The sequence below is a fragment of the Vulpes vulpes genome, chromosome 2 (genome assembly GCF_048418805.1).
Source record: "Vulpes vulpes isolate BD-2025 chromosome 2, VulVul3, whole genome shotgun sequence".
In the NCBI taxonomy this organism is placed as follows: Eukaryota; Metazoa; Chordata; class Mammalia; order Carnivora; family Canidae; genus Vulpes; species Vulpes vulpes.
Genome location: NC_132781.1, coordinates 75,595,217 through 75,622,101, shown reverse-complemented (window position 1 = coordinate 75,622,101; position 26,885 = coordinate 75,595,217). Strand labels below are relative to the sequence as shown.

Below are 26,885 nucleotides of genomic sequence, written 5' to 3'. Positions count from 1 at the left end.
CAGCTTCAGTTCTGGTGGAAATAGCACCAGGTCTTTCTCCCCCCTCCTTTTTTCTTTGAAATTAGGCCTATAGTTTTTTGTTCATTTGTTTGTTTCCTTTTCTCATTTTTTGGATCAGCCTTCTTTATTTTTCTTTTTTCCTTCTTTTTTCTTTGGAATCAAGCTTATAGTTTTTTGTTTGCTTTTTTGTTCCTTTTCCTTTACTCTTTTCTTGGATCAGGTTTTTCATATTTTATTTTATTTTATTATTATTTTTAAAATCAGGCTCATTTTAACAAACAGATCAAAGCACACCTAGTTAAAGTTCCAAAAACTCCCCTCGGCAAGCAAGGAGGAACTTTGCAAAGGACTGGCCCGTGGGAAAGAGCAGGCAAAATGCAACAGCAGAGTGTACACAGCATGCACCAGAAACACTTCCTGAAGTGCCAGGCCCTGGATAGTGTATGACTGCTTCTTAATATAGCTTTGCTCTTGGGAGCAGGAAACATAACAAGCTTTCATAACATCCAAAAGACAGAAACAGATAAAATGACAAGACAGAGGAATTCTCTCTCAAAAAAGACAAGAAGAAATTTTAGCAGGTATTTGCTCAAAACAGATATAAGTAATATACCTGAATAAGAATTTAGGACAGCAGTCATAAGAATGGACTTGAAAGAAGCATAGAAGACACCAGAGAAACCCTGTGTCAGAGACTAGTCAGGCTGGAATAAAAAATACTATAACTGAGATGCAAAACTGTCTGGATATAATCACAATGAAGATGGAAGAAACAGAGGAATGAATAGGTGGTATAGAAGATAAAATTATGGAAAATAAGCTGAAAAGAAGAGGGAAAGGATACTATTAAATCATGAATATAGACTTCGGAAACTCAGTAATTCCATAAAGTGCAATAATATTTGTATTGTAGGAGTCCCAGAAGAAGAGTAGGAAAAAGGGGCAGAAGGGCTATTTGAACATGGTATAGCTGATGACTTCCCAGTCTGGGGAAGGAAACAGGCATTCAAGTCCAAGAGACTAAAAATCAACAAAAGCAGGCAACCAAGACATACCATAATGAAACTTGCAAAATATAAAAAGAATGAAAGCTTGCCATTTGCAATGATATAGTTGGAGCTAGAGAGTATTATGCTAAGCAAAATAAGTCAGTCAGGGAAAGACAAATACCATATGATTTTACTCATATGTGGAATTTGAGAAATAAGACAAATGAACACAGTGGGGAAAAAGAGAGGAAAACCATAAAACACTCTTAATTATAGAGAGCAAATGGAGTTGCTGGAGGGGTGGTGGGTGGGGGATGAGTTAAATAGGTGATGAGGATTAGGGAGTACACTTGTGATGAGCCCCTGCTATTGTATGTAAGTGATAAATCACTAAATTTTATACCTGAAACTAATATTGCACTGCATGTTAACTAACTCGAATTTAAATAAAAACTTGAAACTAAAAAAAAAAAGTCTATCAAGAGTTCAGACAAATTTTAGGGAGAATGCTTTTCCTTTTTGTATCTAGAAGCACTTACCTTGAGTAATTTTCCTGACCTCTTGCCTTATTATCCCTTAGTTAGACTCCGGGATGAAGGGGGGTGGGTGGGAATGACTTTGTTTGATGGAGTTGGGAGAGAGAACTGACCCTTTGAAGGTCCTATTTCTTTGAGACCTGCCTATCTATAGTGAATGATCTTTGTGATCTGCTTTCTTTATATATCAAACTTAGCCCTTGTAGGGGGAGGCTTGCAGTTTGAGGGACAAGTTCAATTCAGGGATGTCAGGAATCCACACTAGTCTTTCAAAACCATTTCACCAGGGGCACCTGGGTGGCTCAGTGGTTGAGCATATGCCTTTGGCTCAGGTCATGATCCTGGGATTGAGTTCCGCATCAGGCTCCTAAAAAGAGAGCCTTTTTCTCCCTCTCCCTGTGTCTCTGCCTCTCTCTCTGTGTGTCTCTCATAAATAAATAATTACATACATACATACATACATACGAGAAAGTATTTTTATTCAATTTATCTGACTACTGTACCTATTTTTCAGTTACTTCCTAACTGTGGGCAATAAAGGGTTGTTATTTATTGGGCCCTTCAAACTCCAAGCAATCCAAGCAAGTACCTAAATAATTACAATATAAATTATAGTAATACAGGTGGCATATTAATCTGCACAGGATAAGCAATGCTGCAGTAACAAATAAGATACAAAACTCTCAATGACTTAATGCAAGAAAGGTTTATTTTTCCCTTGTGTCACAGTCCAGTGTGAGATGGCTGACCTCTTCTGTCTTTTAGCTGTGCCATCTGGAATATGTGGCTTCCAGAGTTACTGCAACAGGAGAAGAGGGAAATGGAGGAAGCACAGTAGCTCTTAAGCTTTTAGCTTGCTCTGGAAGTGATATTCAATATTTCTGCTGAAGTAAGACAGAACTATTCACATGGCTCTAAACAACTGAAGGGATGGGCACCTGGGTGGCTCAGTTGATGAAGTATCTGACTCTTGATTTCAGCTCAGGTCATGATCCCAGGGTTGTGAGATTGAGCCCCATATGGGGGTATGGAGCCTGCTTAAGTTCTCTCTGTCTCTCTCCCTCTGCCCCTCCCTTCTCCCTCTCTAAATAAATAAGTTAAAAAAAAAAAAAAAGAACTGAAAGGAGGCTTGGAAATGTGGAGGAACACAACACACAGACACCTGGTGAGTGCAAACTGTGTCTGCTATAGGTAGGTTCAGAACAATCAGAGAAGGTTCAAAGGAGCAAAGTAGGGAAGAAAGGGGAGTGGTACTCAAAGCATATTTTGTCTATTTCATAGTTTTCCTAAAACCAACTGTCTGAAATTTATCTGTGCAGTTGCTTCAAAATCCAGTGCCATCAGGCCATTTACAAATTCACTTAATATGAGAAATGGGAATTTTACCCATTAACTGTGCATTTTATCTGGGGTCTTCTGGAGACAAGTTGCTCTTGGTTTTATTGCACATATATTGTCTTTGTTTCAGTATGTTCTATATTATTCATGATTCTAGAAGTGAGAATTTTGGGTCCGCAATATTTTTGAATACTTTGCGCTTTTAGTACTCTTCAAATCCTATCAAATAGAGCTTTGTGTCCCCCCTTCCCAAGATGGGATTTGTTTGAGTAAGAGCTATCCAAATATAACCATATTTGTTAAACAGTCTCTCTGAATTAATCAGCTGGTTTTTGTTAGTTTTTTTTCTAGGAAGAGAATCCAAGATCTTTCTAGGCCTAAAAAACAATGGGGAGCCCCAGATAGGTAAGGCATCATTACAGTCTTCTTTGTGAGGATTATGTTCCTTATATTAAATAGGTAAGTATTATTCGAACTTGTCCACTAACCTTGCATCTCAGGTTTATCCACTCTTTGCTCAACTGAATCCATGGAATCAATATTGTCCCCTCAGTTAAGTCAACACATGGAAGACTAACCCTAAGACAGTAGTTCTCAAATTAGTCTGCAATGGAATCACCTGGGGACCTATAAAACACTGAGACCTGAACCCCATCCCCAGAAATCCTGATTTATTTGGTCTGGAGTCCGGTCTAGACTTTAGGAGTTTTAAAAGTTCCCCAGATAATTCTAAAAAGCAGACAGATTTGAAAACTACTTTGAAACTCTTCTGTCCATCCTTAGAGTTCAACTTTGTTGCTCCTAATGTACTGTCTCTAAACCTCTGCCTAAAGCACACCTGTTCTCTGGATCTCCAACCAGTAGGACACACTGACCATCCTTGTCCACAGGACCCCCCTTTCCTTCTTTGGCTTCTGAATAGAGCCTTATTTTTTTTCCTTTTTCTCTGACCCCCTATTGCTTTAAAAAATACTTTATTTTTATTTTTTTAAAGATTATTTATTCATGAGAGACAGAGAGAGAGAGAGAGGGAGAGAGAGAGAGAGAGGCAGAGATAGAGACAGAGGGAGAAGCAGGTTCCATGCAGAGAGCCCAATGTGGGACTCAATCCCAGGATTCCAGGATCACACCCTGAGCCTAAGGCAGACGCTTAACTGCTGAGCCACCCAAGTGTCCTTACACTTTATTTTTATTTTTTTTTTAAGATTTTTATTTATTTATTCATGACAGACACAGAGAGAGAAAGAGAGAGACAGAGACACAGGCAGAGGGAGATGCAGGCTCCATGCAGGGAGCCCAACGTGGGACTCAATCCTGGGACTCCAGGATCACGCCCTGGACCAAAGACAGGCACTAAACCACTGGGCCACCCGGGCTGCCCCCTTACACTTTATTTTTAAAACAGTTTTAGGCTTACAGAAAAACTGGCCAGAAGTACAAACTTTCTGTATCACTACCCACTCCTATTGCTTACCCCAGTCTTAACATCTTGTATTAGTGTGATATATCTGTTACAATTCATGAAGAAATATTGACACTTTATTCACTAAAGTCTGTAGTTTACATTAGAGTTCACTTTTTGTGTTGTTAGCTCTATGGATTTTGACAAATTCTTGTCATGTGTTTGCCATTATAGTATTATGTCAAATAGCTTCACTGCCCTAAAAATTACCTGTGCTCTATTGATTCATCTCTTTCTCTCTGTGCTCCCATCTCCAAACCCTGGAAACCATTGATCTTTTTACTATATCTACAGTTTTGCCTTTTCCAGAATGTCATATAGTTAAAATGATATAGTATATAGCCTTTTATATCAGCTTCTTTGATTTAACACTATACATTTAAGGTTCCTCCATGTCTTTTCATTGTTTGGGAACTCATTCTTTTTAGCACTGACTAATATTCCATTGTCTGATGTACCACAGTTTGCTTATCCATTCATCTATTGAAGGGTATATTGTTTGCTTCCACTTTTTGGCAGTTATGAATAAAAATGGTATAAACATTGATGTGCAGGTTTTCACGTAGATAAAAGTTTTCAACCTATTTGGGTAGACACCCAGGAATGCAATTTCTGGATCACATGGTAAGAATCTGTTTAGCTTTGTAAGAAATTGCTAAACATCTTCTAAAGTTTCCAACAATCCCACCATCAATGAATAAAGTAGGTCCTATTGTTCTACATCCTCACCAGCATTTGGTGTTTTGTATTTTAGCCATTCTAAAGATGTATAGTGGTATCTCTCATTGTTTTAATTTGTAATTCTCTAATGACATGATGCTGAGCATATTTCATATGCTTATATACCATCTGCATATCTTTTTTGGTAAAATGTGTGTTCACTTCTTTTGCCCACTTTTTGGGTGTTTGTTTCTTACTGTTGAAATGGAAGTGTTCTTTGTATATTTTGAATACCAATCCTTTATCAGATGCTATAGACTGAATGTTTATATCCCCTTAAAATTAATACATTGAAACCTAATTCCCAATATGATGGTATTAGGAAGTAAGGCCTTTGGGATGTGATTAAGTCATGAGGATGGAGCTCCCATGAATGGGATTAATGTCCTTATGAAAGAGACCTCAGAGAATTCCCTTTCTCCTCAGCAATGTGGGAACACAGCAAGAAGATGCCTGACTATGAGTGAGAGAGCAAGTTCTCACTAGGCACCAAATCCACTGACACTTTGATCTTGGACTTCCCAACTCCCAGAATTGTGAGAAATAGGTTTTTGTTGTTTATAAGACATCCTATCTGTGGTATTGGTATTGTAACTTTACAATATTATAAGATTGTCAGGCATCAGATATGAGTCTTGCAAATATTTTCTCCTAGTCTGTGACTCATCTTTTCATTCTCTTAGCAGTTTCTTTTGCAGAGCTAAAGTTTTTAATTTTAATGAAGCTCAACTTATTGATTTTTTCTTTCCTGGATCATACTTTGGTCATATTTAAAAATGAATTGCTAAATTGGAGGTCACCTAGAGTTTCCTTATGTTACCCTCTAGAAGTTTCATAGTTTTGCATTTAGATCTATGATACATTTCAAGTTAATTTTATAATATAATATAATAACATTATTTCTTTCCTGCATTGTTGTAATAGCCCTTAAATTATATCACAATGGCTCTCTTAGAAAGGCATGGTCCCTTTGATGGCATGGAAAATTAGAGTCAAGAAGGTTGGTTTGGGGCTATTACAATAATGCAGGAGAGAAATAATGAAGTCTTTGTCCCAGGAGAGTGGCTTTCAGGGTTCTAGGAAAGGTTAGGGTCAAGATAGAGATAGATAGAACTTAGTGACAAATGTAGAGCCCGAGTAAGAGGAGGAGTCAAATTGATTTTTAGGTTTCTGCTTTTTAGAAATAAGGTGGAAAATGTTATTATAACTGCCAAAAGAAATGCAAGAGGGGGAAAGGTTTGGGAGGAAGGTACATTTGGTCATGTGAGATGTTTTTGAGACATCTAGAATTTGGAAATATAAATTTCCAAAGAGATGATTGAGAATTCTTGGAGATACTATTTTGGAAACATCAGTATTTAGTGATACTTTTTTTTTTTTTTTTAGATTTGTTTATTTTAGAGAGAAAGAAAGTATGAGGGGGAGGGGCAGAGGGAGGAAAGAATCCCAAGCAGACTCTCCACTGAGTTTGGAGACCAGCATGGGCTCAGTTCCATGGCCCTGAGGTCATGACTTGAGCTGAAATCAAGAGTCAGACATTTAACCCACTGAGCCACCCAGGTGCCCCTTTGGTGATAATTAATAAAAAAAAATATCAAGGAGGGCAGCCCTAGTGGCGCAGCAGTTTAGCGCCACCTGCAGCCTGGGGTGTGATCCTGGAGACCCTGAATCGAGTCCCACGTCAGGCTCCCCGGGTGGAGCCTGCTTCTCCCTCTGCCTGTGTCTCTGCATGAATAAATAAATAAAAATCTTTAAAAAAAAAAAAGCTATCAAAGAAGAGGGAAACTTTTGGCACATGCCACTGTTTAAGATATAAAAGAAACACTACCTAAGGAAACTGAGAAGGAGTAGGCAAGAGAGAATAGAAGAAGATAGATGTTAGCTGAACTTATTGTGATCATTTCACAATATATGTAAATCAAACCATCATGCTGTATGCCTTAATCTGACATAGTGATGTATACCAATTATTTCTCAGTAAAACGAAAAGAGAGAGTGGGGGGAGGGAATGAGAGAGGGAGAGAGAGAGAGCATGAATGGGAGAGAGAGAACTAGGAAAGAGAGAGCCTCAAAAGCCAAGGAAGAAAATTATTGAAAGAAAAATGGAGGGACGCCAAGAGTGGCACAGTTGTTTGAACATCTGACTCTTGGTTTCAGTTCAGGTCATGATCTCAAGGTTGAGGGATTGAGCCCTGGGTTGGGCCCCTGTGCTCAGTACAGGGTCTCATTCAGATTCTTTCTTCCTCTCTGCTTGCCCCTCCCGGCTTGTGCGTACATTCTCTCTATCTCAAATGAATAAATAAAATCAAGAAAGAAAAGAAAAGAGAGAAAAGAGAGAGAGAGAAAGAAAGAAAAGAGAGAAAGAAAGAAAAGAGAGAGAGAAAGAAAGAAAAGAGAGAGAGAAAGAAAGAAAAGAAAGAAAGACAAAGGAAGACAAAGAAAGAAAAAGGGAACCTATGAGGATACATTCAAAAAATCTGTAGTTGGCCAGACTGACAAAGAAAGATTAAAGACTGCCTCAAAAATCTTCAAGTACATAAAGCAGCTTATAGAAATGAAAGCTAAATAAATGTTATAACAGGAGAGGGTGTAAGAATTTCAGAACAATAACACTCTGGAAATAGACTAATGAAAGCTGTTTTTTGTTTTCTGATTCTGGAAATACATAAGACTAGGGACTTCACTGTTCAGAAAAGGGACTGAACACAGAACTCTCAAGAACTTTACTAGGTCCCTTATTCTAGAATTCTAGGAGTGTGATTGTGTCAGACATTGTTATATCTCACAGATCCATTAAACAGGTATAATATGGGTAAAAACTGTATGCTTTGGGGTCAAATCCTCATTATGGACCATAGAAGATTAAATATTTATTTCCGTGATGTTGTTAGCTATATAACAGCTAAACATAGGTGATTTTTCAATGCTGTCAGAGTAGAGTGAAGAGTCATCTGCATAATATGTTACTTTGACATGTCGGTTAGTTTCCTGACTTTCTGATGAACATTACTTTTCTCGACTGTATAATCTCTGCTTTTTCTCATCCCCACTGATCCTTTCCTTCTAACTTACTTTGAGCTGGCTCTCCTGCCTTTTACATAGTTCCCAATACTTTTAGTTTATATTATGTATTTTCTAGTTTTTATGGCCAAAATTTTCAAGTGGATAATGATCCCATGAGGGTTCAGTCTCTAATCAGGACCATCTCATAAGGGTTCAGTTCCTCATCAGGACCATATATTATGGACTGATATAATTACTGTGTCTAAAGTACCTTTTGTTTTGCATTTGAAACAATAAATACAAAACAAATATACATTGGTTGAATGTTTAACAACTTGAACTGCACAGGTCCGTTTATACCCAGATTTTTTTTTTTTTTTTTTGATAAATAGAGTACAGTACTTAAAAGTATTTTCTCTTCCTTGTGATTCTTAATAACATTTTCTTTGCTCTGGATTATTTTATTGTAAGAATACAGCATATAATACATATACAAAAATAAGTGTTCATTGACTGAAGTAAGGCTTCTGATCAACAGGTTTTTAATAGTTAAGTTTTTGGGGAGTCAAAAGTTATATGCAGATTTTCAACTGCATGGGGTCAGTGCCCCTAACTCCTCATTGTTTAAGAGTCAGCTGTATATATGTCACCTCTGCTTCCTAATCCCTGACTCCTTTAGCCTTTCTCCACCAGAGTTTTAGTATTTACCTTAAGAAGCTCTACACTTCTATTGGTGTTTTTCTATTACCACTGATATTTTCCTGGCCAAGTCCCATCATCTTTTGTTTTTTTCAGTTTCCATTCTTGATGTCTTAGTTATAATTGATGCTTTCTGATATATTTGATGCATCTTGTTTTGAAATCTTCTTCTCCCATTCCATGGTGTTCTTACCTCTATTTCCAAAAGTCTTCTCTTTTGGAAACAGTTACTATCTTCCCCCAATGTCACTCCCACCCTGGCATTCATCACCTGAGGCCTGAATTTTTTTGCTGTAGCCTCTTCTTTTCCCTGCGGTCATACTCTCCTCTCTTCTACTCTGTTTTACATCACCATCAGGTGAGTCCCCAGTTTTCACCCTTTTTTCATTCATCAGATTGTGATGGAGTACCTGTCATGTAAAGCACTAAACTATCCTAGTGAGAAATCTTCAAAAGATTAAGTCATGCTCCTTCCCGTGGATGAACTTACAGGCTGGAGCGGCAGGTGCTTCTTGTAAAAATTGTGAAGGATCTTGGGCAGCCCGGGTGGCTCAGTGGTTTGGCGCCTGCCTTCGGCCTGGGGCATGGTCCTGGAGACCCGGGATTGAGTCCTGCGTCGGGCTCCCTGCCTGGAGCCTGCTTCTCCCTCTGCCTGTGCCTCTGCCTCTCTCCCTCTCTGTGTCTCTCATGAATAAATAAATAAAATCTTTAAAAAAAAATTGTGGAGGAGCTTATAAGCTACAGTAAGGAGTTGGGACTCCATTAAAAAGCCAATGGAAACCTTTAAAGAGTCTTAAGCAAGATTCTTTTTTGTTATTGTTGTTTTTGTTTTTGTTTTTTTTTAAGCAAGATTCTTTTGAGCAGATTGGAGTTTAGAAAGATCACTCTGTCAGTGGTGTGGACAAAGGATGAGGATGATGAGATCTGGACAAGGAAAGTAATAACAGGCATAGGGAGAAATGGACAAATTTAAGCCATATTTAGGAAATGGAATCAGCAGAATGTAGAGGATGGGAATATTAATTCATTAATTAATCTTTCTAATGGTGACTCTGGCTGATGGTTGCAAAGTAGAGAAATAAATGTATACAAAAATATAAACAAAGTTTATAAAACAGTGCCTTTTAAACAGTTAAACTCAACAAATTAACAATTTCAGTTATATACAAAGTTAGGTACCGATGTACCTTCTTCTGACTCCTTTCGCCTTTCCTACGCATTGTAGCAATGTTACCTACTTATTTCCCAACATGCTTCTGTCCAAACATGCCTTGATCAATACTTGATTATTCTCTTTTCTCACAGTTACCCCAACATGGAATGTGCCTTATTTCTGGCAGTCTGTGCCTTTCACTTTCTTCTATGAAGACTTTCAAGTGAATCCCACACTGATTCTCCTTTTCTCTTCACCCTCTGCTCAGTGATCATGCCTATTTTACAGACTAAAAGATCTGATGTCACTAAGCACTTAGCCCAGTGGTTGGCTCACAATATTTCACTAATGGGAGCTATTAATTTTACCCTGATACTATTTTATTTTCTGACCCCCTGGTACAGGGCTTCACCCACAACAGGAGCTCAGTGCCAGGTACATGGCATGCCTGTTTTATGTTGAGCTGGTTATAAATTATAGTGCTAATTATACAATGTCAGAAACAGAACTCTAATAGATTCATTTTTGATCACCATGTTTTAGGACAGTAGGTAAAACAGTCCTTTTATTTTTATTTTAACTACATAAGTAGTTGATCTCTTTCTGATGACTGGAAATTGTTAAATTCTGTAATAGAGATAGCTCTGGAAGTGAAGTAAAATCAATGTGGACGCCATCAAGATCCATTTCTAAGATGTCCATTAGTAGTGAATTCCTTACCATTTGATTTTTCTGCTTTTTAACAGAAGACTGTTTTGGGGGAATCAAGATCCTATTTGCCCTATCGCCCATGTTGCTTTGAAGGCTCACCTGACCAAAAGACTTGAGGACCTTGCCCATCCCAAAGAAATCTCCCACCGATATGTACCTAACAGGTTAGTGTTTGCATGTTATCAGATTACTTTATTAGGAATCCCTAGGGATCCCAAAAAAAAAAAAAAAAAAGGAATCCCTAGGGAAAATGAACACAGAACCCAACCCTTTTATCTCAAAGCCATAAATGATCCAATCTGTAGTAAAAAATTATTGAGGATTAGCGATTCCATATATTTCCTAACCTGATGCTACAATAAAATTTTTCCGGAGAAAGATTACTATTTAGCAATTGCAAACTTGTTTTATATCTTACAATGTTTTGGCTTAATAGGATTTTGAGGGTTTTTTAAAAAAGATTTTATTTATTTATTAGAGAGTGAGAGCAAGTAGGGAGAGGGGCCAAGGGAGAGGGAAAGAGAGAATCTCAATGCTGAGCACAGAGCTCCATGTGGGGTTTGATCCCATGGCCTGAGATCATGACTGGAGCCAAAATCAAGAGTTGGGCACTCAACTGACTGAGTCACCAGGTGCTCATTGAGTTTTTAACAAAGTGGCAGTATTACACTGGATTATGTGCCATACATAACATTGCTGTGCATGAACTATTTATGCATGCACCTTCTCGTGGATCTTGTATATCACCATGGGCTTAGCATGAGTTAATTACTACATGTAAAGGTAAAAATATTGTTAAGACAAAAAAAATATTGTTAAGACTTTTGATACCCATTGCCAATTTGCTTTTAGTGCATGTTTGTTGAATGACTAGGCTTTCTGCTGGTTGGTTCTTTGAGGAAACACTGTGGAGGGGGGGAAGGGGATGAGCACAAGTAGTGAGGCAGGTTAAAGTAACAAGAAAAAGGCAAAGATGCCATTATTTATCTGAAGTTTGGTTTCCAAGATAATTTAGATGGCCATTTCTCGATCTCTTTTTGATATACGACTTCAGTCAAAAGTCAACAAACTTTTAAGGAAGTGGGTAGATAGTAAAATTTACCACAAAGTCTCCATTTGCAACAACACAACTCCACTATTGTGGCAGGAAGCAGCCATAGATGTTCTGAAAACTCATTATGTCTGTGTTCCAATAAAACTTTAGAATTTTTTCATTTATTTTTATGAGGGGTATTAGTCTGTATTTAATAGTGTCTTTGTGGCAATGTCTTTGTTTCTTGTAATGTCTTTACTTGCTTTTGGTAATGCTGTTATCATGGAATCAATTGGAAAATATATAGAATTGGCATTTCTTGTTTATGTATTTCATAGAATCCACAATGAAGTGATCTGGGTCTGGAGTTTTTGATGGGAAGGTTTTGTTTTGTTTCTTTTTAAATTTTTTATTTCAATTCCATTAATTATTTACCAATGATTTTTTTTAAGATTTTTTAAGATTTTTAAAAAATTTATTCATGAGAGACACAGAGAGAGGCAGAGACACAGGCAGAGGGAGAAGCAGGCTCCATGTGGGGAGCCAGACATGGGACTCGATCTTGATCTCGAGTCTCCAGGATCACACCCTGAGCTGAAGGCGGTACTAAACTGCTGGGCCACCCAGGGTGCCCCTTTTAATTCCATTAATTTACATATATTCCATTTAATTAACATATACTATATTGTTAGTAGAACTTAGTGATTCTTCAGTTACGTATAACACTCAGTGCTCATTACTTCAAGTTCCCCCCTCACTGCCCATCACCCAATTATACCTCACCCACCCACTCTCAGTTTGTTTCCTGTAGTTAAGAGTCTCTTATGGTTTGCCTCCCTCTCTGTTTTCCTCTTATTTTATTTTTCCTTCTCTTCTCCTATGTTCATCTATTTTGTTTCTTAAATTCCACATATGGGTGAAATCATACAGTATTTGTTTTTCTGTGACTGACCTATTTCATCTAGCATAATACCCTCTAGTTTAGTTTTTTTTTTTTTAGATTTATTTATTTATTTATGATAGACAGAGAGAGACAGAGAGAGGCAGAGACACAGGAGGAGGGAGAAGCAGGCTCCATGCCGGGAGTCCAGCGTGGGACTCGATCCTGGGACTCCAGGATCGCACCCTGGGCCAAAGGCAGGTGCTAAACCGCTGAGCCACCCAGGGATCCCTAGTTTAGGTTTTTAACTATAAATTCAATTTAATAGATATAGGGCTGTTATGAATTTGTCAAAATAATACTTGTTAAGTGGAGCATGGGCCCACAGTTCAACAATAGACCATAACAGAAATTGAAAGAGAGAAGTTTATTACTCATAGATTGTAGAAGTACCTGGCACGTCTCAAGGAGTCACATGTGGAGGTTAAAGATGGGTGCAAAGAGAGACAGGAACTGCGGCACATTTCTTATTAGGATCTGCAGGTGGAGACCAAGGCCAAATTGGCCAATTCAAACAAAAGAGCAGAGTTTTGGTAAGCTCCTTGGGACTCATATCTAAAGGATACATAAGGAAAGGAAGGCATTGGGAGTCAGGAGACTGTTGGTTACGGGGCTATTGGCAAATTCATATCAGGAATGTACATTTACTTATGACTCTGTGGACTGTTATCTAGGGCATGTGCTTGTGAGATGGACTAAAGTCAGTTTAAAGGTCCCTGGAGGCTGCTTGGTCAAAAAAAATGGGTGCAGAGGCAGCAAGACCATGGGATACTTAGTAAACTCTTGACAAGGGCTATTCAGATTATATCTTTCTGAATGAGCACTGGTAGTGTGTGTCCTTCAAAGTATTTATCTATTTCACCTAAATTTTAAAATTTATTGGCATGAAGTTGTTCATATAGCCTCTTATTTTCCTTTTAATATCTGTGAAAGCTCTAGTGATTGTATCTGAGAGACTAAGAAAGTATTTGGTTTTAAAAACAGCAAGTTAAAAAAACAAATAAAAACAGCAAGTTTTCCCTTTGCATTAGTCATTTTTTTGGTCTATTTAAAAGAATGCAATTTATTTCATAAAACTAATGTTTTGGAATAGGATGTTAGAAGCCAGCTGAAACTTGATGGCTGCAACCATTTCTGATTTCTCCCCATAGCTCAGCAGCAAAGGGGTAAACTGTCATACCTCCTCTAGGCCTAGGGCTGGGGCTCAGCGTTGGAAATTACAATCTTTGGAATTCATACTCATTTCACTTCGTTCTTTTCTCTTCTATGACTTGCAGGGCTCAATATTACTACAGCTGTGGTAGAGACTCTGTAATCTGGGAGATCCCTTCTCCTGCACTGTTTAGCCAACCCTCCAAAAGGATCCAGAAGCTGGCACTGCCCAACAGATTCAAGAAAGAATATCTAATAAATAGGTAATCTCCATAAATTCTAACCTAATTTGGTTAAATCTCACAATATTTTTCTTATTTTAGTGTATACAGTTTCATAAACTAGAAGTTCACTTGTGTTTCAAAGGATCAGGAGTCAAAACTCGAATGTGTGCAGTAATTGTAAGTAATCAGAATGTTATCACCAGTAATTACATTTTGGGGGGTTTGTTTGTTTAGAGAGAGAGAGAGACAGCATGCATGAGCAGGGAGGGCAGGACAGAGGAAGAGGGAGAGAGAATCTCATGCAGGCTCCATGCCCAACTCAGAGCCTGACTCAGGGCTCAATCTCTTGACCCTGAGATCATGACCTGAGCTGAAATCAAGAGTTTGATGTTAACCAACTGAGCCACCCAGGTACCCCACCAGTAATTATATTTGATTCAAATTGTGGTGAAGGTAAAATTCACACTGAACTTACCATTGTCAGCCAATTAAAAGGAAATATGAAAATGAAACATTACAAGTTTTTGCAATTTGTAGAACTTGATGTTTCTCTTAGGTTTCTATGACTTTCCAAATGTTTTTCCTTTTGCTTTGAATGCTGAATTTCTCTTTGTCTTCAAAGGACAGCCTAGGTAATACTTCCACATGGAACCAAAATTGTGATGTGATTCTTGGAAAAATGTTAAGTTGCATTAATGGAATATGTATCATGTACAATTATAAGGAGATGATAGTACTACAGTATAGTACTTTAGTCAAGACACATTAAGTGTATGTGTCCACTTATGGATGTTATACCTTAAGAAACTGATAATAGGGCAGCCCTCGTGGCTCAGAGGTTTAGCGCCACCTTCAGCCTAGGGCGTGATCCTGGAGACCCAGGATCGAGTCCCACATCGTGCTCCCTGCATGGATCCTGCTTCTCTCCCTCTGCCTGTGTCTCTGTCTCTCTCTCTGAAAAATAAATAAATAAAATCTTTTTTTAAAAAAGAAACTGATAATAAACTTGATACTATTCAGAAGGAGCTGAATGAAATGATGAGGCCTCTGTAAACTATGTTACATGAAAAATAATTAAGGGAAATGACATGTTTAGCTTAGAGAAGAGAGTGAGGAAGGATGTGGAGAAATTGAAACCCTTATCTATTGCTGGTTGGAATATAATGGTGCAGCTTAACTGGAAAACCACTTTTTAGCTCCTCGAATGTTAAGAATAGAGTTATATGATCAGCATTCTACTTCTAGGCATGTACTCAAGAGAATTAAAAGCATATGCTCACACAAAAACTTGTACATGAATATTCATAGCAGCATTTCATAATTGCCAAAAAGTGGAAACAACGCAAATGTTCATCATGGATGAATGGATAAACAAAATACAGTAAATCATATGATGGGATATTATTCAGCCATAAAAAAGAATGATGTACTGATACATGAATCTTGAAAATATGCTAAGTGAAGGAAGCCAGACATAAAAGGTTACAGATTTATATGATTCCATTTATTTGAAATTTTCAGAATACACAAATTCATAGAGACAGAAAGTAGATTAGTGGTTCTGGGGGCACAAGGTGGGGGAATGAAGAAATAGAGAGGGACTATTAATCAGTATGGGGTTTCTCTTCAGGATGATGAAAACATTCTGAATTTAGATAGTGACAGTAGTTATACAACCTTGTGAATATGCCAAAACCCCTGAATTGTACACTTTAAAATTGTATACATTAATTCTGTGGTTAGTTGTGTATCTATTTTATTTTATTTAAAAATTTTATTTATTTATTTGACAGAGAGAGAGAGAGCACAAGCAGGGGGACAGTAGGCAGAGGGAGAGGGAGAAGCAGGCTCCCCCTGGAGCAGAGAGCCTGATATGGGGCTTAATCCTGGGGATCATGATCTGAGCTAAAGGCAGATGCTTAACCAACTGAGCCATGCAGGCACCCCAATTGTGTATCAATTTTTAAAAAGTAACGGACTACCTTTAGAGGGGAATCATATATTTATTTGTGAAATTTTTTTTCATATTAGGTTTGTAGGTTTGTTGGTTGATAGGTTTTTGTATCAGGAAAGGAATATGTGGGGAACAGCCTATGAAAATTGGACAAATTGCTGGGAGTTATGACCAGCACTATCTCAAACTGCACTGCAGAGGAAACTGGCTATCACAGAGGGGTCCTTGGTAGTGACTGGAATTTTTATCTCAGAGATTTCATATAAGGTTTAGGTAGGAAGTGAAGTGCTAGCTAGCTATTTATTTATTTATTTATTTATTTATCTATTTATTTATTTATTTATTTAAGATTTTATTTATTTATTCATGAGAGACACAGAGAGAAAGAGAGGCAGAGAGACACATGCAGAGGGAGAAGCAGGCTTCATGCAGGGAGCCCGACGTGGCACTCAATCCGAGTCTCCAGGATCTTGCCCTGGATTGAAGGCCGCCTTCAGCGCTAAACCGCTGAGCCACTCAGGCTGCCTGTGAAGTGCCTTTTAAACTGCAAATCTCAACCTGTCAGTGGATCATGAAATTGATTCTAGGTTTTTTTTTTTTTTTTTTTAATGAAATCAAATGGAATTTTAAAAACCAGAATGCCTTGCTCAGGGCAAGCATTGTTTCATGATAATTTTGTTTCAGACAACATGTACACACACACACACACACACACACACACGCTCACAGATTTACATATACTATATCACAATATAACTTCTTACCATGAATCATAGTAAAAAAATTTTTTGGAAATACCAATCTGGTAGAAAAAACACTAATGATTATGGGAAAAGAGTTTTCTAAGATAGGAAGAAATATACATAATTGATCAGAGATTGAATATAGCAATGAAAAAATGTGGTTATTTTTCCTCCAATAATTATAATATTTCATGTTCTATTTGCATATAGGTCCTACAGTGAGTACTTATCAAGAGATGCTCTTCAAAGCTCTGATCCTTCTCCCCGGATATTACAACTCTCCATAGCCAAAGCCACAAATCCAAACTATGTTCCTCCAAAAAGGGTAAATGAAAGAAACAGTTCCTGATTGATTTTGTAGCAACATGTTTATAAGTGTAACATACTTTCCTTTTATTTCTGGGTGTATTTTCCTTTTTCTCCCTATTTATTTTCCCCTTTCATCAAATGAACTTTTTTGACTACCTCCTCTATGTGTCACCTAGGATTTGATCAGAGAAGCAGAACAGCAATGTAGAATTAGACCTTAAGCAATTATGGAGGCTGATAGAGGAGTCCATGGAAGGCTGTTTTGGCAGTTGGAACTTGGATCTGGTTATAAATCTAGAAGCAACGAGAGATAGTAAGGGTAGGTCAGCAGTTACATGGAAGGTATCTACTTCAGGGAAACGTATTACAGGTTCTTCAGGCAAGAGAACTCTAACCTCCTCAAGCAGGAGGTTGTTTTTTTCATTTATTTTTTTAAAATTTCATTTCATTTCATTTACCAACATATGGTATAATACCCAGTACTCATCATATCACATGCTCTCCTGTTAAGAGCTCCCATCACCCAGCTAGGTTATCCTCCCTTGCTTCCCCTTCAGCAACCCTCAGTTTGTTTCCCAGAGTTGAGAGTCTCTCAAGGTTTGTCTTCCTCTCTGATTTTTCCCCATTCAGTTCCCCCTCCTTCCCTTATGGTCCTTTTCACTATTTCTTATATTCTACATATCTGTAAAACCATATGATAATTGTCATTCTTTGACTGACTTATTTCACTTAGCATTATACCTTCCAGTTCCACCCACGTCGATGTGGTACTCATCCTTTCTGATGGCTGAGTAATATTCCAGTGTGTGTGTGTGTGTGTGTGTGTGTGTGTGTGTGTGTGTGTGTCACATCTTTATCCATCATCTGTCGAAGGACATCTCAGCTCCTTCCACAGTTTGGCTATTGTGGACATTGCTGCTATGAACATTGGGGTGCAGGTGCCCCTTTGTTTTACTATACCTGTATCTTTGGGATAAATACCCAGTAGTGCAATTGCTGGGTCGTAGGATAACTTTATTTTTAACTTCTTGAGGAACCTCCATATTGTTTTCCAAAATGGCTGTACCAGCTTGCATTACCACCAACAGTGTAAGAGGGTTCGGGAAGGGCTGATTGTATTGGTAAGGAAGGCTCAGCAGTATTTAAGGGTTTAAAGTCCCCAGCTTTGTTTGAATCTGCGCATATATCCCCATTCCAATTTTCAAGGTCCTATTCCTTCCCAATCATTGTTCTAACTTTAAAATTGCTCTAATTAACAAATTTGGTAATTCCATTTGCACTGTAATTTACCCACGAACAGAATTAGATTGTGAATTTGGTTTTCAGAATATTCAGCACTATAACCATAGAATATAAGGATTTATTTTAGGGACATTACAGAAACTTTCTGGTCCCTTCCTTACTCAGATACTAAGGTGGAAATTTAAAGGCCTGAGCCAGTCATTTCTTAACTCACTTTCTCTAGTGCACTTAGAAAAAAACAACTAACCCCATTATACCTCTTTATTTCACTAAAATAATTTCTGGCAGCAGCTGCTTGGTCACCCAAAGTCTTGCTTTCTGTTTTGCCACTGCATACTATGGACTACCAGTAGTAATTAATACCTTTAAATCCAATTGGCTCAGAAAACAAATTCCGGGTAATCTAGAACCAATACAGAGAATCAATTCTTAAAGTGGCAATTTGGTTATCTGTTGCTTCATACCAAAGCAACAGATACCTCAAACTTAGTAGTATAAAACAACAAGCATTTCATTACACTCAAGCATTTAAGAGTTAGAACTCTCAGCTGAGATATCTCTAATTACTTGTCTGTCTGAAATGGTAGGGGATTGAAAGTTCCTTCACACCTTAGTGAGCCAGAGCTGCTGTAACAAAATGCCTGAGACTGGGTGGCTTGAAAGACATTTATTCTTCACAATTCTGGAGACTGAGAAGTCCAAAATCAGGGTACCACCACTCTTTTCTTGGTTCTCTTCCTTCATCTTGCAGACAGCCATCGTCTTGCTGTGTGCTCACATGGCTTCTTCTTTGGGTGTGCACAGAGGAGTTCTTATCTCTCTTCTTATAAGGGCATCAATATCACTATGAGGGTTCTACCCTCAAGACCTCATCCAAACCTAATTACCTCCCAAAGTCCCCACCTCCCGATATTATCACATTGAGGGTTAGGACTTCAACATATGAATTTGAGGGGGACATAAATAGTCTATCCATAACAACATCTGTATGTGGTACCTTGGCTGATATGACTTAAAGGCTAGACTCATTTGGGAATATTCACAGAAGCACCTTCATGGGATTTGGAACATACCTCATGTATTCCTTTTCTGCCCACAGTTAAAACCTTATTTTGTTTCCAATTATTGACTATATTCCCTCTCGAAGTCTTGTGGTAAGTTTTGAATTTGAATACTAGTAATTTAAATAGAAGTCCATGTTTTGAATACAGTTCCATAATTAAGATAGTAAGGAATGACTTGGGGGATTAGGACAGCATTGTCTATGGAGATTGTGGTTCTTTCTGTCTTTCTTCTTGGCTTTGATTTCTTTTTCTTATCTGTTCCAGTTAGAAGAGAACCACGTGGATTCATTTTAGGTATGGGATCTGTGATAACATGAGTCACAGTTTCCAAAGGGCCAAACTAGTTAAGAACAAAGCAGAGCTCTCCCCTTTATAGTGTTCTCATGTTCCTCCCCATCTTTAGTTTAACAGTTTGAGAAAGATGAAAATTGATCCTTTCAGCCATGATCATGGGTTACTGAAGATTCTCATTCTTTCTGCTTGATTTGCTGAGAAGTCTGGTCCAGAGGCCAGACAGTTCTTCATAATCTTGATGGAGATGATGTTTATTATTTGATATTACAGATACTATTTTATTTTTCTCCCCTAGATTGAAACCAAGATTTCAGTTTCTGCCCTGACTGCTGTTGCAACTCCAAGAATTGTAGACCTTGCTCATCCAAGGATCAAGATAGAGGGTCTGTGCTTTGAAAGAGAAAGAAATGAACTGCCCATCCGTCCTGTAAGCCACCATTGCCTTGGCATCCTTCACTTCACTTTCTAGTTGTTCCTAGGGTGCTATTTTGCTACTATAGGGCACAGGTCAAAGTCACTGGGAAAGATAATCTTGAAAGAGTGGTCAGTGGCATGAAGGAAGACCTAGATATGTAAAGAGACTGGGGATAGAAGGCGAAGAATATGGGCTTTGGAATCAGTAAGAGCTGGGTTCAAATTCCAGCCTTACCAGTAGCTCTGTGATGTTGTGAATGTTCCTGCTTATTTATTTATTCAAGTATTTGAATGCCCACTGTGTGCCAGATACCATTTCCAGTAAACAAGATGAAGACAAAAAATAAGTAAACAGATAAGATCATGTTAGGTAGTAATAAGTGCTATAAAGAAAATAAAAAAGGAAATGATTGACTATGGGTGAGGGTGGGGAATAAGCTACATTGTATATGGTAGTCAGGGAAAACCTCTCTAAGGAAGGGATATTTGGTATGAAATCTGAGTGACAAGAGGAATTAGCTAAGAGAGATCCTGAGAAAAGAAGTCTAAAGAAGAGATGGCCTTGAAGTTGGGTGGAACAAGTTGAACAAAGAGATTATAAAGTTAACAGTTCCCACTTAGAGGACTGTTGTGATTTGAAATAATAGATAAGACTTTGGTGCTCAGCACAGAGCCTGGCAAATTCTGTGGCTTCCCTCCCTCTTCCTCCTTGACATTCCCTTCCATTCATTGTAGTGCTCAATCCCAGCTGGGTTTTCAATAAATATTTAATGACCATGTTGCCAAGGAGGCTGGATAAATTTTACCCTGTTTCTAAAAACTGAGGATATGGGATCCCTGGGTGGCGCAGCGGTTTGGCGCCTGCCTTTGGCCCAGGGCGCGATCCTGGACGACCCGGGATCGAATCCCACGTCAGGCTCCCGGTGCATGGAGCCTGCTTCTCCCTCTGCCTGTGTCTCTGCCTCTCTCTCTCTGACTATCATGAATAAATAAATAAAATCTTTAAAAAAAAAAAAACTGAGGATATGATATGGAATTCTGTTAGGAAAGAAAACTAGGGGAATCACAACCCCTCAGGAGAGCATTTTGAGTTTGCTAAAATGACTTGCCTTGTGACCTGTGGACAAATCACTTTATTTTCCGTTTTTTTGATATATAAAATGGGGATTAGTTACCTTTCTTTAGTTGCTAGAATTGTTTGGGAATTTATAAAAAATCTTTTAAAAAAGTGATACCACTGCAGAAAATCGTACTCTTAGAACTCAAAACAGATCTATACCAGTGCAAAATAGTACTTTCAGGGCTACCGAGGGGTGTTTATTATCCATTGTGGTTCTTAAATTCTCACTGTGAGAATTTAAGAGAGAGAACAGGAGCTATATGTCATCCTTCCAGTTTTACCAACAAAGCAACATAATACAAAGGCAACCTGGCAGATGCGATTTTCAAAGTAAGACCAGGGGAAGTTGATCAATCAGTCAATCAACATATGTTCAGTACCAGTTGTGCACTTATTCTAGCTTTTGGCAAACATGTACTTCTTTCAAGAAGTTTATATTCTAATGTGGAGAAGCAGACAATAAACACACCAACAAAGAGATAAGTGAGCAAAATGAGGTGTTGGTAAGTGCTAAAAGAAGATTAAATAAGTAGGGGGCTTAAAAGAATGATGTATCTTGGATGGTGAGGGACCATGTCCTTGAGAATGTGATATTTGAGTCTAGAGACTTGAATGATGAAGAGGCAGCCATGACAAGGTTGAGGAAAGAGGATTTCAAGCAGAAATAGCAGGTAAAAATGTCCCAAGGTGGAAAGAGCTCGGCCAGAAGGACCTTACATAGCAAGGATCATCGTGATCAAGGTGAGGAAGGGAGGGAGATGAGGTCAGAGGAATAGGATAGCAGTCAGATCATGTAGTGCCTTCTAGTCCATAGTAAGGAGTCTAAATGTTATTCATAGCAAAATGGGAAAACCTCTAGAAGGTTTTTTTTTTAAATTTTTATTTATTTATGATAGTCACAGAGAGAGAGAGAGAGAGAGAGAGAGAGGCAGAGACAAAGGCAGAGGGAGAAGCAGGCTCCGTGCACCGGGAGCCCGATGTGGGATTCGATCCCGGGTCTCCAGGATCGCGCCCTGGGCCAAAGGCAGGCGCTTAACCACTGTGCCACCCAGGGATCCCTCTAGAAGGTTTTAAACTCCAAGAGTGATATAATCTGACTTGGACTTCAGAAAGTACATACTCATAGGGTTATTATGATGATTAGGTGGGAATAATTTAGGTGCCCCACTTAGAACACTGTCTGGCTCATGGAATACACTCATTAAAATGCTCATTCTCTCCTCCAGTAATTGGTATATGAAGGCTAGATTGTACAGAGCAAAAATGGAAGCAGAGAGACCAGTGAGGAGTCTGCTGCAGTAATCCAGAAGAGGATCCATGTTCCATAGTGATTCAATTAGGCCATAGCTGTAAAGAGAGGGAGGTGTGAAAATTGGGATATATTTTTGCATCTTTTTGTTTCCACTATAGATATCCCACGCTGCCTTGCTATACAAACCTAGCCCTCGAATAATAGCTCTAGCTAAGGCCAAGCCTCTTCATCAAGATTATCTACCTATCCGTGATGCCCACTGGCCAGTATCTTATGCTGCTATCCATTGCAAAATATCTCCTAGAATTCAAGAACTAGCTAATCCAAATACAAGGTATGTCAATTTATGGCTAAGATTGGGACAGGAAAGCTAGGGGTGCTAGGGAGAGGGAAAAATTAACTTAGTAAGACCAATGAAAAGAATTGTAGAAATACAAGAAATTTTCAAAAACATCTCATTTGTAACATTACTTGTAATAAATCTATGGACTTAACACAAATATAAGGCAGCAGTTAAAGGGTTAGTGGACTAGTTTTGAAACTTAGATCTAGGAAACAACCTTGTAAGGATGGATATAGGATTATTTATCTAACATATTGCAAAGTGAAACAAATTACGTAAGAGCACAAAACGTGTTCTAGTTTATGTAAGAAAATAGATAGGTGCCATATATTTGCTTGCACGTGCCTATAATATTTCAGAAGACTATGCAAGAAGGTAGTAACCATGCTTACTTTTGGAGGCCTGAGGGAACTGGAATGGGAGGGAGATTTATTTTTTTTCTAAATATGCTTTTGTATTTTTCCATGTTTTTGCATCATGTACATACATTATCTATTTGAAATAAATAATACATTCAACAAAGAAGAAATAGCCTCTAATTCCTGTTTACTTTTTAGAAGATTTCTTAACCTGCCTGAACACCAGGTCATTTTGTTTCCTTCTTGAGATAATGCCTAATCCCCCTTTTTAAGCATCATTAGGAAAACCTAGGAGAAACCTGGAAAAGTCATAGAAATCTTCAGCTCAGGGAACAGGGAAATATGTTCATTTTTATATAATAAAATATTTTTAAATGTTTATGATGTGTTTGCCTTTAAAAGAAATAAAGTTCAACAGCAGTGAAGTGAAGCTCATTCTCTGTTCATTGACAAAGGAAAGGGGAAAAGTAAGATCAAGTACTCAGGGTCTACCCCAGTGGCAAAGTTGTTATTTGGTGGTAAGATGCTAAGAGTGGAAACTTCAAAATTTTGATTTAAGTCCCCCAGAGGACTACTGGGTGTGTTTTAACAGTTGCCAAATTATTGAAAAAATTTTCCAGAATTAACTTTTAGTGGAAAGAGCAAAGGTTTTGGAATCTGATGGATACACAAATCTGGATTTGACTACAGGTCATTTTTATAACTTCTCTGAGCCTTCATGTCCTTATCTGTACAGTGGGAGACATAACGTCTGTTTCATGGGGGGCTTATGAAAAACCAACACAGAATAATATCCTACAGCCTAACACAGAGTGGATGGTTGAGAAAAATGTTAGTTCCATCTTCTGTTCATCTGTTTTCAGGTCGCATTCTTTTCCCCCCATTTCAGGTCTCCTGTGCATATTGTATACTACGATCCAGATGTCTTTAAAGTCAAGCCAGCTGCTCTGAAAACACAGTGTACTCCAAGGATCCAAGAATTGGCAGAACCTATTGTGCGTTAAAAACAGAAAGCCACGTCAGTCAGACTCTAGTTATGTATCTAGAAAACATATTAGGTGACTTAGTTCCCTACACTGGTCCCATCACTCTGTATTCCCCTATCTCTCCAAAACCCGTATGAGGCCCCCAGGAAACACCAGTTCCTGCTATTACCTGTAGTCATGTCCTTAGCAAGGTTTGAGGACTCGAGCATGTAATAAAATGAAACTGAGGGGGCCTGACTTTTCCTTACTATCTCTCCCCATGAGCATCGAGACCATCTCATTGCTCTGACTGACCTGAAGAAACACTCTTTCTTATTTCCTGGGCTTCTTTTTCTTTTCCTGGAGAGATCCATATTCCCCAGCAGCTGGTCTCTGCTCAGTCCCTGCTCTAATAAGTCCTGAGAATTGAAGTAATTCTTTGTGTTACTTTTCCAATCCCCCCTCCCTAACTGAGAAATAACATTGAAATGGTGAAGCCTTTTGGGATAACTTGAAATGCTTTTTATAATCTTTAGATTAAATTTAGAGAACAGGTTACTTTAAATAATCACCTCTGCACCAATCTCTGTCCCTTCACTCACATTGGGTCATTTATCATGAGTGACAGAAAAAGTGAGGCATTTGGTAAGCATTATAATTCTCTGTCAAATTGCATCTGCTCAGAGTTTTTAAAATTTAGTTGTTTTATTCTCTCCACGGATCAGTATTTTACAAATGAAACTTTTATGACATATCTAGATTTACATGAAAATGAATTTATCTGAAAGCCAGTTTTACAGATGGATAAGTTCTATCTCCAATGCTTTGTATTAAGGAGATAATTAGTGTTATGGAGAGGCAATATTATATAGTAGTTTTGAGCCTGTGTTTTGGCATCAGGCAGACCTGGCTTAGTCTCCCTCATGGATCATTTGCCAGGTATGTGATTTTTGAACAAATTTTCTCACCCTCCCCTCCTCCACCCTGTGACTGTTTCTTTACGTGTAAAATGGGTTCCTGCTGTGTTATTATAAAGATTAAATAAAATTTCAGGGGTACCTGGGTGGCTCAGTGGCTCAGTGAGTTAGGCATCCACTTGTGATTTCGGCTGAGGTCATGATCTCAGGGTTGAGATGGAGTTGGAAGTCCCTCTCTGCACTCAATGGGGAGTCTGTTTCAGGACTCTCTCTGCCCCTCCCCCCCTAGAAATAAATAAATCCTTAAAAAAAATAAAATTGTGTAATAAGTATGAATTAGAAAAATTTGTTTAAAAATGTAGTTCCTGGGGATCCCTGGGTGGCTCAGTGGTTTAGTGCCTGCCTTTGGCCCAGGGTGTGATCCTGGAGTCCCGGGATCGAGTCCTACATCAGGTTCCCTGCATGAAGCCTGCTTCTCCCTCTGCCTGTGTCTCTACCTCTCTCTCTCTGTGTGTGTCTCTCATAAATAAATAAATAAATAAATAAATAAATAAATAAATAAATAAAATCTTTTTAAAAAATGTAGTTCCTTTGCTTCTAAGGAGGGTGTAGCATAGTTCATATCAATGAGAAAATAAAGATATTTATGGCTTGATTCATACATTAAATGAATGTTTGTTGAGTGTTTTTGCTTTGCCAGGCACTGTGCCAGGCATCGGAGATAATCATACTAACCCAAACAGATATGGGCTGTGCTCTCATGGACTATTCAGCCAATGGAAGAGATGGATGTAATTCAAACTTTCACAAATAAATATAAAATTACAGCGGTGGCAAAGTGCCATGACAGAGAGGTTAAAGTACTATGAAATAACAGAATAGAGAATTTTGACTCCCTTGGGAAGGCAAAGGAAGACTTATTTAATGAAGGGACTATTGGGCTGGAATCTAAAAATGGAGTAGGGGGCAGCCCGGGGGGGCTCAGCAGTTTAGCACTGCCTTCAGCCCAGGGCGTGATCCTGGAGATCCAGGATTGAGTCCCACATCGGGCACCCTGCATGGAGCCTGCTTCTCCCTCTGCCTGTGCCTCTGCTTCTCTCTCTGTGTCTCTCATGATTGAGTAGGTAAAATCTTAAAAATAAATAAATAAAATAAAAATTGAGTAGGGTTAACTAACCAAATGGATGGAAAGTCAGTCCAGGTAGTGGGAACATGTGTTTAGTGAACATTGGTTGATTTGAGGGCCATCTTGCGTCCGTTTCCCCTCTTTCTTATAAGAACTCCTAATTTTCTTTTTGAGAATTACTTGGTCTTTCTTACTTAGAGCTTGATTGGTATTTTTTTAAAAAGATTTTATTTACTGATTTGAGAGAGGGAGCGCCCACACAAGGAGTGGGTAAAGAGCAGAGGGAGAGGGAGAAGCAGACTCCCCACTGAGCAGGGAGCCCAATACAGGACTCCATCCCCTGGACCCTGAGATCATGACCTGAGCAGAAGGCAGACACTTAACCAACTGAGTGACCTAAGTGCCCCTGGGGCTTTGGATCTTATGCAGAGTGGTGCAGGAGGTTGGGGGTATAGTTGGAGCCAATATTGCTCAGCAGTTGTGCCCTGGTGGGACTTCATTTTTCACCCAGCCACCTGTATCCCTGGAGCTACTCTAGCCCTTCACCTATTCCTTTGACTCAGGAGCTGCCCACAGCCTTCTAGTAAATCCTATGGCAGGTGGACAGATGTGTTGGGGAGTGAAAAACAAAAAAAAGTTTGGCTCAAAAAGAGAGGTAAAAAGGGGTTACATGATGCAAGAGGAAGCAGAAGGATGGGAGCCAGACCATACAGGGCCCTGGAGGTCATGTTGAAGACTTTAGTCTTTATCCTAAAACCCATGAAAGTTGTCAGAGTAATTTAAGGATAGGGATAATGTAATCAGGATTGCCTTTTGAAAAAAA

The 26,885-nt window shown here is 38.6% G+C and overlaps 1 protein-coding gene across 1 annotated transcript in view; it reads left to right on the top strand.

The window, feature by feature from the left end:
• Positions 1-25,504, top strand: part of SPMAP2L (sperm microtubule associated protein 2 like) — a 47,806-nt gene extending 22,302 nt beyond the window's left edge. The window contains exons 3-9 of the mRNA XM_072748923.1: positions 3,203-3,268; positions 10,647-10,775; positions 13,862-13,999; positions 16,868-16,982; positions 19,862-19,993; positions 22,511-22,686; positions 23,944-25,504. Of these exons, the coding sequence (XP_072605024.1) occupies positions 3,203-3,268; positions 10,647-10,775; positions 13,862-13,999; positions 16,868-16,982; positions 19,862-19,993; positions 22,511-22,686; positions 23,944-24,058 (871 nt within the window). The 3' untranslated portion in view covers positions 24,059-25,504. The remainder of the gene's footprint in view (positions 1-3,202; positions 3,269-10,646; positions 10,776-13,861; positions 14,000-16,867; positions 16,983-19,861; positions 19,994-22,510; positions 22,687-23,943) is intronic.
• Positions 25,505-26,885: the final 1,381 nt, after the last annotated feature.